The sequence below is a fragment of the Nesoenas mayeri genome (assembly GCF_963082525.1).
Source record: "Nesoenas mayeri genome assembly, chromosome: 2".
Classification (NCBI taxonomy): Eukaryota; Metazoa; Chordata; class Aves; order Columbiformes; family Columbidae; genus Nesoenas; species Nesoenas mayeri.
The window spans coordinates 119481668-119493988 of NC_137543.1; the positions used below are offsets into that span (position 1 = coordinate 119481668).

Sequence of the window (12321 nt, forward strand, 5' to 3'; positions counted from 1 at the left end):
CTGCCATGGCTATACTTATGCTTCCAAAATAAATAATTGCAAAAAAATGTACCCACTTGAACATTGCCTTGACTTCCAACGTGGATTTGAACCGCTTGGAAATGCCTGATGTAAAGCAGAGAAACGGCACCAAGGTGCCTTTTGCCGCTCTAGCCCCCTAAGGTATGTTAGAGCATCCAAGCCCGGGTGAACGTAGCATAGGTGCAATGTGGCAGCCCATGGGGATGGGGTGGGCTGGGATGATCTCCCAGAGCTGCCCCTCGCTTCCCACCACCTCACCCCAAAGGGGAAGGTGATGTGCTCAGGGCAGCCCCAGCACTGTATGCGTGGTATTGCTTTAGGCCAGAGCAGAGATACATTGGCTTAGCAATGTGGGGAGATTTGCACAGTATTTGCTTGTAACTGCCTTTCCAGCCTATATAATTTTTTGCAAGTCCCTTCAGAGTAGAAGTTATGACTAAAAGGAGTGGGGGGAGGGAAAAGGTACATGTATAAAGATATACACACCAGAACCCGGTAGTACCCATCTTAACGCAGTTCCTTGGTATTTTAGGTTTCAGATACAGCAGTTTGCATAGTTTTTAAACACAGACTGCCACAGCCCCTGATTGGTGCTTGGAGCTGCCTTGTTTTTGCTGGATGCAGCAGCAGGCACTACTTCAGAGGCCATATTTTGGCATGTGTTGAGACATCCCTTGAATGAGGGTGCAGGGATCCGGGCTATGGGCTGAGTGGGTAACTGGGGTAGGAGCCACCGAGGGAGTCCTGAGTAAAGTCTGAAGATAAAAAACCTCTTAGGGACTGGAAAATGTTGGTATCCAGACAGGAATTTGCTCTGCTTTGGTCTATCTCTGCCAAGAACCCTAAAGGTGTTGTGCAAATGTAGCCTTTCCCACCTATTCGTGTGCAGCAATCTCAGATCCTTGAGTTTTTAAAGCAAAATATTTGACCATGAAGAATTCATCACCCATAAGGTGATGTGTACATCACTGCTGCAGACATGACAACATGCTAAAAGCAAACCCTGAAGAGCTTATCAAGAGCTTCTCATCAGGACTGCTGGGGTGGGGAGTGCAGAGGTCCAGGGGTGCCCCAGCTGTAGCACCTATGGCACCGCTGGGACCCCCGGTAATTCTCTCCCTTTCTCTCCCTACAGACTCAGCGACCATGGCGAAGGACGGGGCTGAAGCCCCCTGCTCCGGTGGCCCTCGGGGTGCTGCTGGCCCTGGCCCTGCTGGCTCTAGCCCACCTGCCCCCATCACCAGACAGCTCCCCCCATCTGCTGCCGGCATTTCCCCTGCCAGGCACCTGTCGGGAGGTGGCTGTCCCCCTGTCTGGGGAACGAACCCACAGCCAAAGGCCCCTTATACCCCCTGCTCACCCATGGGGGGACCGGCCCCCCAGCCGGGGCAGGAGACAGCGGCGGGGGACAGCAGGGGATGCTCCCCCATGGCTCTCCGACGATGACCTCCAAAAGATGCAGTTGTTGGCTGGTGGGCAGGTTGTGTCCAAAACCCGCATCCCAGCCCATGGGCAAGTCCTGCGAGTGGGGCTGCGGGCCATGGGAGACACTGACTGGGACTCCTTGCCAGCCAGCCTGGAGGGGGACTGCCAGGATGGGCACTGCGGGCTCATCAAGCGTCCTGGGGACCTCTACGAGGTGCTGGCCTTCCACCTGGACAGGGTGCTGGGGCTGAACCGCAGCCTGCCCGCTGTAGCTCGACGCTTCACCAGCCACCTCCTGCCCTACAGCTACACTGATGGCTCCCCACGGCCCATCATCTGGTGGGTGCCTGACCTCCAGCACCTGGAGGATGCCAACAATGACCAGAACTCCTGTGCCCTGGGGTGGCTGCAGTACCAGGAGATGCTGCGGCGCCGTGGACTGATGCCAGAAGCCAGGGATGGTCCCTGCTCCAACATCTTGCGTGGTGAATGGAGCCGCCTGGCCCTCTTTGATTTTCTCCTCCAGGTAGGGCTGGAGTGATGGAGACCACCTGCCCCACCAGCTGTGCTGCTGGCCCCCCCTACACTGGCATCTGTCTTGCCTGACCACGGTCTCCTTCTTCTCCACGGGGTCACATAGGCTGTGGTTTCTTGGGATGTATTTGTATTCTTTAGCTAACGGGGAGCAGCAGAGCTTTGTGCAGAAGTGGTTTGGCCCAAGCACGATCCATGTTTGGGACTTGCGTGGAAACATGGGCAGGTTTTGGATGTGGTGAGTCCACTCTCACGTGGCTGAGACTTCTCTCAGTGTTGGCTCCACTTTGTGCCGATGCTGGCAGCAGCTTGGGATGGGGCATCCCTAGGGACAAGCAGCGTGTTTTGCATCAGCCCTATCTCATCCAACTCCAGGAATGTGCTGCTGGTGTAGGAAATCAGGAGCCCTGCCCCTTCATACGGCACTGCTTTCCTCCTCCTCGGGATTAATAGTGCTTAATCTTCTGTCTGGAAAATCATACCCTACTGCTACAAGGGATTACAACAGCATCCCAGAGAGTTCTCCTTTCTTAAAGAGTAGCTGTGTAGGAGGCAAATGTGGTTTCTATGGAAAAAAGCTTGTTTAGGCACCTTGGGGCTGGAGCTTTGATTATCAGACAAATGGAAACCACCTGAAAGGGCAAGTGTTAAAATTAAAAAAAAAAACAAAAAAAAAACCAAACAAACAAAAAAACAACAACAAAAAAAACCAACACCAAAAAAACAAACAAGGAAGAAAAAGGGGAAAGGAAAGGGGAAAGGAAAGGGGAAAGGAAAGGGGAAAGGAAAGGGGAAAGGAAAGGGGAAAGGAAAGGGGAAAGGAAAGGGGAAAGGAAAGGGGAAAGGAAAGGGGAAAGGAAAGGGGAAAGGAAAGGGGAAAGGAAAGGGGAAAGGAAAGGGGAAAGGAAAGGAAAGGAAAGGAAAGGAAAGGAAAGGAAAGGAAAGGAAAGGAAAGGAAAGGAAAGGAAAGGAAAGGAAGAATATGTGTTCTCATGGGTTTTTTTGTGTGTGTTTTGTTTTGTTTTGGCAAAGCCTGACCGTTAATTTTTATAACCTCAGACTATGCTGGCAGAGGCAGAGCAGTCCTGGCTGGGCTTGGAAATATTTTAGCTGAAACATCCAGAGAAATTAGATGATTAACCAACCCCCTTCCTTTCCCCAGGCCAAAATGCCATTGAGTGCAATGGAAAGGCTGAGTCTCCAGTAGAAAATATCAAATTTTAAGGAGACTTTCCCTCAGAGGGCTAAAGCAGCACAGTGATAAATCCAAGGACAATCCACAGGTTTTCCTCAATAACTCCAATGGGATCATCCCATGCAGAAAAGTCACAAAAAGGTGAAGAAGCACCAAGTCACCAGGATGTTAGAGAAGTGAAACAGCATCCTTCAGAAATGGCTTTAGCCCCTCACAGCCCTTGCTGGGGAAGGGCTGCAAGCTGCAAAGAGGCAAGCTTCGATCCCTGCTATACATTGACATAGAAATCATGGTTATTTTCTTAAATTAGCCTTAAAATTGGGCTGCTTATATATTGATTTCTCTTGGTGTTTGCCATAGGTGAGCCCCTATCTTGGTGCAAAGCTTTACTGAGAGCAAAACAGCAAGCCCAGTGAAAAGGGAGCAGCTGATGTTTTTGAAATTCAGTATAAAGAGAGCCAAAAATGTATCAACTCTGAAGCCCTGCAGCTGTATCTCTTCCCTGTGGCACACCCTTCCCACCCTCCACCCTGAGAGTGGTGAGGCACTGGAATAGGTTGCCCAGAGAAGTTGTAGGTCAAGACTGGGCTGGATGGGTTGAACAATCTGGTCTAGTGGAAGGTGTCCCTGCCCATGGCAGGTGGGGTTGGAACTAGGTGACTAGGTGACTAGGTGACTAGGTGACTAGGTCCCTTCCAATCCAAACCATTCTACGACTGTGATTTTATGAGAGCAAGATAGGAAATACAAAGTTTGATTTCCTTGGTCATTAGATTCCTAACCCTTTGAGAAGCAAGATTATCGTAAAATCATAGAATAGAATCGTAGAACCATTTGGGCTGGAAGGGACCTTCAAAGCTCATCTAGTCCAACCCCCCTGCCATGAGCAGGGACATCTTCAACTAGATCAGGTTGCTCAAGAGCCCCATCCAGTCTGGCCTTGAATGCCTCCAGGGATGGGGCATCTACCACCTCTCTGGGCAACCTGGGCCAGTGTTTCACCACCCTCAGTGTAAAACATTTCTTCCTCATGTCGAGCCTGAATCTCTCCTCCTTTAGTTTAAAACCATCACCCCTTGTTCTGTCGCAACGGGCCCTGCTAAAAAGTCTGTCCCCATCTTTCTTACAGGCCCCTTTTAAGTACTGAAAGACCACAATAAAACGTCTCCCTGGAGCCTTCTCTTCTCCAGACTGAACAACCCAAAATATCTCAGCCTGTCCTCACAGCAGAGCTGTTCCATCTCTCTGATAATTTCTGTGCCTTCCTCCAGATACTCTCCAACATGGCCATGTCTTTCCTGTACTGAGGGCTCCAGGATGAGTCCCACTCGACACTCTGTCTCTGTTTCCTGGGGTTTAATGAAACACCTGGGTCAGCAGCCAGTGAGGTCCCATCTGCACCATGGGCCAACACAGAGGATGCTCTGCTTTCTTCCGATAAAGCTGAGGAAGCTTTGTGAATACCATGGCAGGGTTACGGAGGCTGAGTCTGACAGAGATTTATTTCCTTTAAGAGTCCCTTGTCCCTCAGAGGGTGTGGGTGAAACACTGGAAGCTGCCAAGTAGCACTGGAGTTTCTGCAGGGATTTGGGGTGGGAAGCAGGGGCTTGACAGCCTTGACAACATGGAGCCTTAGCAGTGTCTGCAAATGATTAAACACAAATGTGGTCAAAACAAGTCACCATAGCCTAACTCAAATGTCAGGCATGCTCTGTGTAACGCACAGCTCACTTTTTCCCTTGCTGATCCTTTTCCATTCATCTTTCCATTGATTGCTGCTCAGGTTGCCAGCAGGGTTGGATGAAAGGGAGTCTATGAGCTGGGAGCCAGATGAAACCATAATCCAGTGCACCAGGACTCAGCCCAACAAAAAAATAATATACTTTTGAGGTTTCAAAACCTAGGTTTCCTTGGGTGTGGTTTTTTTTTTTTCATTCATGTCTGTGTATGTCTTCTCTTGGTTTCAGCGGGAAGCACGACCCATTCGCTCTGTGCAAATACAGAGTGGATGTACCACAGCAGGTGTCTGATCTTCAATGGGACAGCCTGTCACCATCAACTTTGTTGTCTCTTCTCCAAGCCGAGGGGCTTTTGCAAGTCAGCTCAGCTTCTGAACCCTTCCCTGCCTCTCTCTCACTCACTATTTCGTGTTTACTGAGGATCCTTAGAAAAATTTTATTCTCCTCTGAGCAAGAAAAGTTCTCAACTGGACCTCGCCACCCCAGGCACTTGTCCCCACTAAGGTCCTCAAATGTGTCCTGCAGGTTCATGACCGCTTGGACCGCTATTGCTGTGGGTTTCAGCCTGATCCCTCTGAGCCCTGTGTGGAGGAGAGGCTCCATGAGAAGTGCCGAAACCCGGCGGAGCTGGTCCTGGTCCACATCCTGGTACGTCCCCCTGCTTCCCAGGGACTGCTCTGGAGCTAAGATGAAGGTGCCTGGAAGGTGCTTGCAGGGCTGAGGTGGCAACAAAGGGGACATAGATCCCATGGTGATGCTGGGTCCATGGTGGGAGGTGTGCCTCGACAGGGAGAGACCTGGGATTTGGCAGCTGCTGGCCCCGAAATGCTCTCAGAATTTCTCAGTGCATTAAAAACAAGCACCTAAACCCCCAAACTGGTGACTCCCCACAATAACTGAACTTCTTCTTCTCATCCAGGTCCGGAGGAGTGCACCATCCCGCCTGGTGTTCATCGACAACGCTGGCAGGCCACAGCACCCTGAGGAGAAGCTCAACTTCAGGCTCCTGCAAGGCATAGACAGGTAGGGAGGGGGATGCCACCCTCCTGGGGGCACATCCTGGGAGAAACCTGTGCTTGCATAGACAGGATGGACACTAGCCCTATGTGCACACCTTTGTGCCACTCCTGGCCTCCCCAGTTGGGCACCCCTATGAAGTGGGGCCAGCTCCCACCCAGGATGGGGCAGATGGGTGGGCTTGCAAACTCATCATGCATGCTCCTGCCCTGAAACTGGCCCTTCATCCTGCTCTGGGTGGCTGACGGCAGTCTCCAAAGCCTATTTTCCCCTCTCTAATTGGCAGCTGCACAAAACACCCCCCGAACAATCAGGTATTTCAGTGTTTCTTGTGTTGTTGCCCATCAGGCATTTGGCACACTATCGGTCCCTTGATTTGGAGCTCATTTGGATCCATTTCTGATGAAGCTGTCCTGCATGCTCACCATGGGCAGAGTTTTAAGCAGGAGGCTCCTCATCCTGTCTTCATCTGGGTGGACATGCATTTCTTCTCCAAGTACTGGGGTGGCCTTTGCTGGGGTGCCCTGCTGCTGCCCTCCTCCCTTGCTCAGCCTTCCCTGGGTAATCCCTTTTCCCCTTTCTCTCTTCTGCTCCTCTGTTGCAGCTTCCCAGCAGCAGCAGTGGCCACGCTGCGGTCGGGCAGGTTGCAGAGCCTGATGCTGGAATCGCTGCGCCTTGACCGGGAGCTCTGGGAGAGCCAGGGCGGCGCTGAGGGGCTGAGACCCCTGCTGCGGACCATCGACAGGCGGGCACGCATCCTGCTGCGGTACATCCAGGAGCACAACCTGACGGTGTTTGGGGACTCACTGCGCTGAGCCGACCACTGTGCCTTGCAAATCCCGGCAGCGATGGGTGTTCCTCACACCCTTGATGTGGGTGATGTGAGACTGCATGTTTGCCTCTCCAAAAGGTGTTCCCCTCCTTTTCCTTGTAGGATGTCCTGGAAAAGGAGATTCAATCACAGGGAAGAGGAAAGAGGCAGAGGAGACATCTCCTGAAACAACCTGCAACTGCTTGAGAAAGGCAACATTTATCCAGTAATGGTCTCAGCATGTCTTTTCAAAGGAGGGGCATATCCATGAAATTTTTTGGGTACCTTCACCCCTCCCATCCCAAAACCTTTGCAAACTGGAGGCTTGGACGGTTGAACACCCTATAGGGGTACTGGGAAGGATTAAAGAAGTGGTGAGCAGCACTGTTCAAGGCTGGAAAAAGTCACTAGCAGCCTTTCCATGGCTTGCACCAGGCTCTTTTGATGATGCCTTCTCTGTTTCCAAAACATTAGAGGCAGAGAGGCTGGAGCGGCTTGGGGAAGAGCAGAGGGGAGCTTTCTAAGTGGATTAAGCAGCGACAAATCACCCAAGCTGAGCTCTGTCTTTCCCGGCCCTGGAGGAGGTGATATGTGTCTGGGAGTGGGTGTAAGTCATTGCCTGAAGCTGGGGCCAGGCAGCACCCCACACCAGCACCCCACACCAGCACCCCGCACTGCAGGCAGCACCAGGCAGCAGCTGGCTGTGCAGAGTCCACTGTGGCATCCCCATGCACCGTGCCCCAGCAGGGCTAGGCTGCCACCAATGTGTATTTTGAATGTGGGATTTGATGGTTTCAGTCTCTCACTCGCTCTTCTCCTTTGCTGTGAGGGGATTAAAACTCAAACCTACTGTGAGCTCTACTGCTTGTGCAAAGTGCTTTTGCCAGCTCTCTCAGGCATGGCTGTGCAATACGTTTTCCAAGGCTTGCAGAAAAATCTTCTAACAAAAATACCAGGCTATTTCAGCAGGACGCAATCGAGTGCCAAATGCTTTCTGAGCATGCTGGCACCTCCAGCAGAGCCCATCCTGCTTCTATCACCTCCTTTGGCTCTTGCCCAGCAGCCCACTGTGATGGGGCACAGCAGCATCTCAGCCAGGCAGGTCCTCAAAAGCAAAATGAACATGAGGAAAAAAGATACAGGGATGGGCTCTTTTGGATCCTCTTCCATTCTCTGCACCATATTTCCCAGCTGAGGTGTGCAGCCAATGTTTGCTTGCCAGGAGCAGCCAGCTCCCAGCCTGCAGACTGATGGTTGGCCACCAAGAGAAGGCTTTTTAGAGAAACCTCAGAGAGAAACCCTCCACTTCTCCAGTGCTACAAGTGGAGCCTCCATGCTTGAGGCACTACAAGTCACTTGTGCCTTTGGAAGGTCTCAGTGATAACAGCATGGGTGCTTGAGCTATGCTACTGCCCCATTGCCGCAGCTTTAGAGAACATGTGGGAGACGCAGAAAGGGCATTTGTGCCTTCCCTGCTCCAACCATCCCAGCACCGTGTCAGTTATAGAGCCTGCAAGGGGATGTTTTAACATCCATGCTGATAAACATAAGCAATTCCCTTTTCCCCCTTTTCCTCTTCTTTAAGTGAAGATCAAATGAGGCTTGGGTGACATGAATCAAGGAGCACTCTCAGAAAGCATCAGCGCTCAAAATCACGGGCACATCAGCACCCCGAGTGCTGGCACCATCTTCCTGGAGTCCTGCCCTCCAGCCAGCCAGTGAAAGCCTTTCCCCCACCACTCTCTCCACCCCATGAGTTCTCACTCTGTTTGCCACACCAGGGGTTGGATGACTGTCAGGGAACCCCTGCTAAACACCAAATCATGACGATTCATTACGGGGAGCTGAGCTTAGCCTGTAAGCATGGAGAAGGACAAAATAACTTATCCTGGGTCACGTGAAAAGCCATGCCCAAGCTCTGCCTTATATGAATACAGGAAACTAAATGTAAGATAGTTAAATCCAGAAAATATGCTTGAAAAGCTATGTGGTAACAAGAGCATTAGTTAGGAAGTGTAGCATCAGTCATAGTCTTGTTTCTCTCATTGAAATGATAAATTTCATTAGAAGAGAGGTTTTTTTATCCCATGGAAGCCAAGTCCTCAGTGAGAAGAGAGAGGAAGGTGTCCAAAGCTGTTGACTTTGCTGTGCTGGAACAGCAGCTTTTGCCTTGTCTCCGGTTGCATCTGCTTGACCTTAACATGGCACGAGGTAGTGGGGCTTTTTCTAGGTATTTTTGCATTTCCTTAGCTGTAACGTGTGAGTTTGCTGGCTAAATGTACATGGGAACATCTGTAAGCAGTTACACATCTGAATAAAAAGTGCTCTTGATTTAACAAAGAGCCATATATGGACAAATGAGATCAGCAAAAGCCATACTGTTGCTGAGACTGACCACTAGCCTCCTTTAATTAGTCATTTTTTCCATGTAGCCAGCAAAGTGCATGGCCATTCAGAGGAACCTGTGGTCTGCTTTGGCCATATCAGCCTTTACCACGTAGTGTTGGGTCTGGTTTGCTCCAGCTATGGATGTGTCATAGTTCCTATGATAAATTTATTTTTACGAGTTTGTAATGTAGTTATGAAAACTCACTCAGGGCCATGCTTGACAAACAAGATCTCATGTCAAGAGTCGTTTTGTTTTAACCAAATTTCACTGGGCATCATCATGGATCCTGTTCAGGTGGAGTAACAAAAAAGGACACAGTCTAAGCTGGCTTCGGAACTGGGGCAGGACTGCTTTGGCTTTAAGAAGGCAACAGCAGCTAAGCAAGGGAAAAAAACCCCAAAACATAGAGAAACATATTTAGGCACCTTTCCTGAGCTTGCAAGAGCTGGAGTGAAGGTGGCTCCCAGTGGGGGCAATTAAATGCAATCCCCATCCTACCAAAGATGCTCTTGCTGGCATCACTGGTGACAGGATGGAGAGGAGCAGCAGCAAGGAGCCAAGACCACCAGAAAAGTGAAGCCGTCTGCATACGGGTGACCAAGGGTCCCAACAGCATGGCCACAAGGTGCTGCTCCACGCATCACCCAAAAAAAACCCAGGTGAAAGGCTGATGCAGGCATCCTCCACCTTGTTCTTCCCTTTGTCACTTCAAGAGCTGCTGGAAAAGCCCGTAAGGTTTCCCTGGGAGCTCCAGGCAGTGGTCCTGACCAGGGTCTGTGCAGGAGGGCATCCCTTTGGCACCCTTGTACATTTGGCACTGTGGAACATGCTGCTCACTGCCAGTGCTCAGGGAACAGTGTTTGAGAGCTTGAGCACACAAACCTCATGGGGCTTCATGAGGAGGAAACTGTTTCTTCCCACAGTGATCCAAGTGGCATGATTTGTGTTTAACAACCCCCTGGCTGCGCATCCCCTCAGAGATGGCAAAAAACCAGGGTCAGGAGAAGGAAGCCAGGGGCCAAACTGGCTCCAGCCAGTTGAAGACATGTGCATATGTGCATGCATGTAGCCACCTGCACAGCACCCCACCCACACGCACACATGCACCCGTGCTTCACCCACCCACCCCTTTCAATGCATGCATCCACATATAGGATCATAGAATCATTTTTGTTGGAAGATACCCTCCAGATCATCAAGGGCAGCCACTAACCTAACTCTGACACTAAACCTTGTCCCTAAGAACCCCATCTACATGTATTTTAAACACCTCCAGGGATGGTGATTCCACCACTTCCCTGGACAGCCTGTTCCAATGCCTGACAACCATTTCTGTGAAGAAATTTTTCCTAATCTCCAGTCTAAACCTCCCCTGGTGCAACTTGAGGCCATTTCCTCTCCTCCTATTGCTTGTTACTTGGGAGAAGAGGCCAACCCCCTCCATGCTACAACCTCCTTTCAGGTAGTTGTAGACAGTGATCAGGTCTCCCCTCAGCCTCCTTTTCTCCAGACTAAACAGCCCCAGTTCCTCAGCTGCTCCTCATCAGACTTGTGCTCCAGACCCCTCACCAGCTTCGTTGCCCTTCTCTGAACTCTCTCCAGCATCTCAATGTCTTTTTTGTTGTGAGGGGCCCAAAACTGAACACAGGATTTGAGGTCGGGCCTCACCAGCACCGAGTACATGGGGATGATCACTTTCTTAGTCCTGCTAGCCATGCTGTTCTTCAATGTGTGCAGATATGCATGTGTGCACACACATACACATGCGCATGTGTGCACACATTCATGTGCATCCTCCCATGCATGTGTGCACACAGGCTTCCCCCAGGCCCCTCCCAAGGCATGCGACTCATGTTCAGCCTGTCCTTAACCCCCCAGCTCCCAAGTTGGTGACACCCAAATGCGCCCCAGCAGCCTACCCCAGTGCTTTGCTGCCCTCACCCACCATAAACTAAATGTCTTTTTGCTGTGTTTAAGGGCGACTTCTTGAGGTGTCTGTTGCAGCCACAGGACACCAAACACTGCAGCAGCCCTATCCAGGTCTCACAGAAAAGCCCAAGCACACACTGAAGCCACACACTGGCCAGGGATGACATCAGTGGGGTGGCACTCAGACACCCCACAAGATGCTCAGCAAAAACTGCCAAGCAGCTCCATGCCCAGGCAGGTGAAGCGTGGGCTGGCTGCTGCCTGAAAGGAAAGAACTAGCAAGTAAATCCAAATTTATGGTTAAATCACTGGATATGAAAATAATACAGCTTTTAGAAAGAAATTTATTTATGCTTTCAGTACCTGCTTAAATATTTATGTGAAAAGGGAAAAAAGGTCTGCTTCAATATAGGACTATCATTGTAGTGACGGACTTTAAGATTAATGGAAGTAAATTAGCCTGACGTTTTATTTACATCCAGCAAAGCAATAGATAAATTCTCCCAGTGATGGATTTTCTTCATTAGTTGTGTGAACGCCTAAGGTACAGCTTTTGACATTGTTTCTTCCAGGCGGCTAGACAAACAGTTTGTCAAAAGGGTATAAAATTGTCAGGAAATGAAAGCAGATTAATGACCAGTAAAAGGAAAGATCATTGAATTTATTATATAAGTAGCATTATCACTGGAGCCTAAGGAATGGCTTATTAGATAAACGACATGTACATGCATGCAGAAGTGCTGAGCCCCCCCCAGATCTGCTGCCCCGGCAGCAGCTGCTCCCCAGTTTGTCCGTTCATGGGGGGGTCTCTGCACTGAGACCTGAGGCTTCACCTCCCTCCTCCTTCCCTCCCCTTAGATCTGAGTTTATTCTGCAATTCTCTGATTAGAGCTTGCAAACATATTTCCTCCCAATTAAAAACCGCTTAGACTTATAAAGGCTTCAGGGACGATAACCTTGTCTTCGTGTCTGCGCAGCAATAACGGTTTCTGCAACCTAATCTGGCAATTTTGGCTGCTTTTACGGCAGTGATAATCATACCAATAACAACAACAATAATATATTGGACCTCTCCGGTCTTTTGATTCTTTGGAAAAAAAGTCACTCAGCATTAGCAGTTTATGGATCCCATATGGCTCCTTCAGCAATTACCTCTGGAATTATAATTAGCTGTCAGATAAGGCAAATGGAGGAAACAAGGCTGGAAACCTGGGGAAAGGAAAACTTCCCTGTGATGGTGGAGGGGCTACACTTGTGGGTA

General features: G+C 50.2%; 1 protein-coding gene across 1 annotated transcript; it reads left to right on the plus strand.

Annotated features, from left to right (window-relative positions):
- Positions 1-1453: 1453 nt before the first annotated feature.
- Positions 1454-6746, plus strand: GASK1A (golgi associated kinase 1A; the record flags this gene model as incomplete). Its single annotated transcript, XM_080364191.1, has 4 exons — positions 1454-1972; positions 5440-5562; positions 5834-5937; positions 6536-6746. Coding segments are annotated over 4 exons (957 nt in total), but the record flags the coding sequence as incomplete, so codon positions are not given.
- Positions 6747-12321: the final 5575 nt, after the last annotated feature.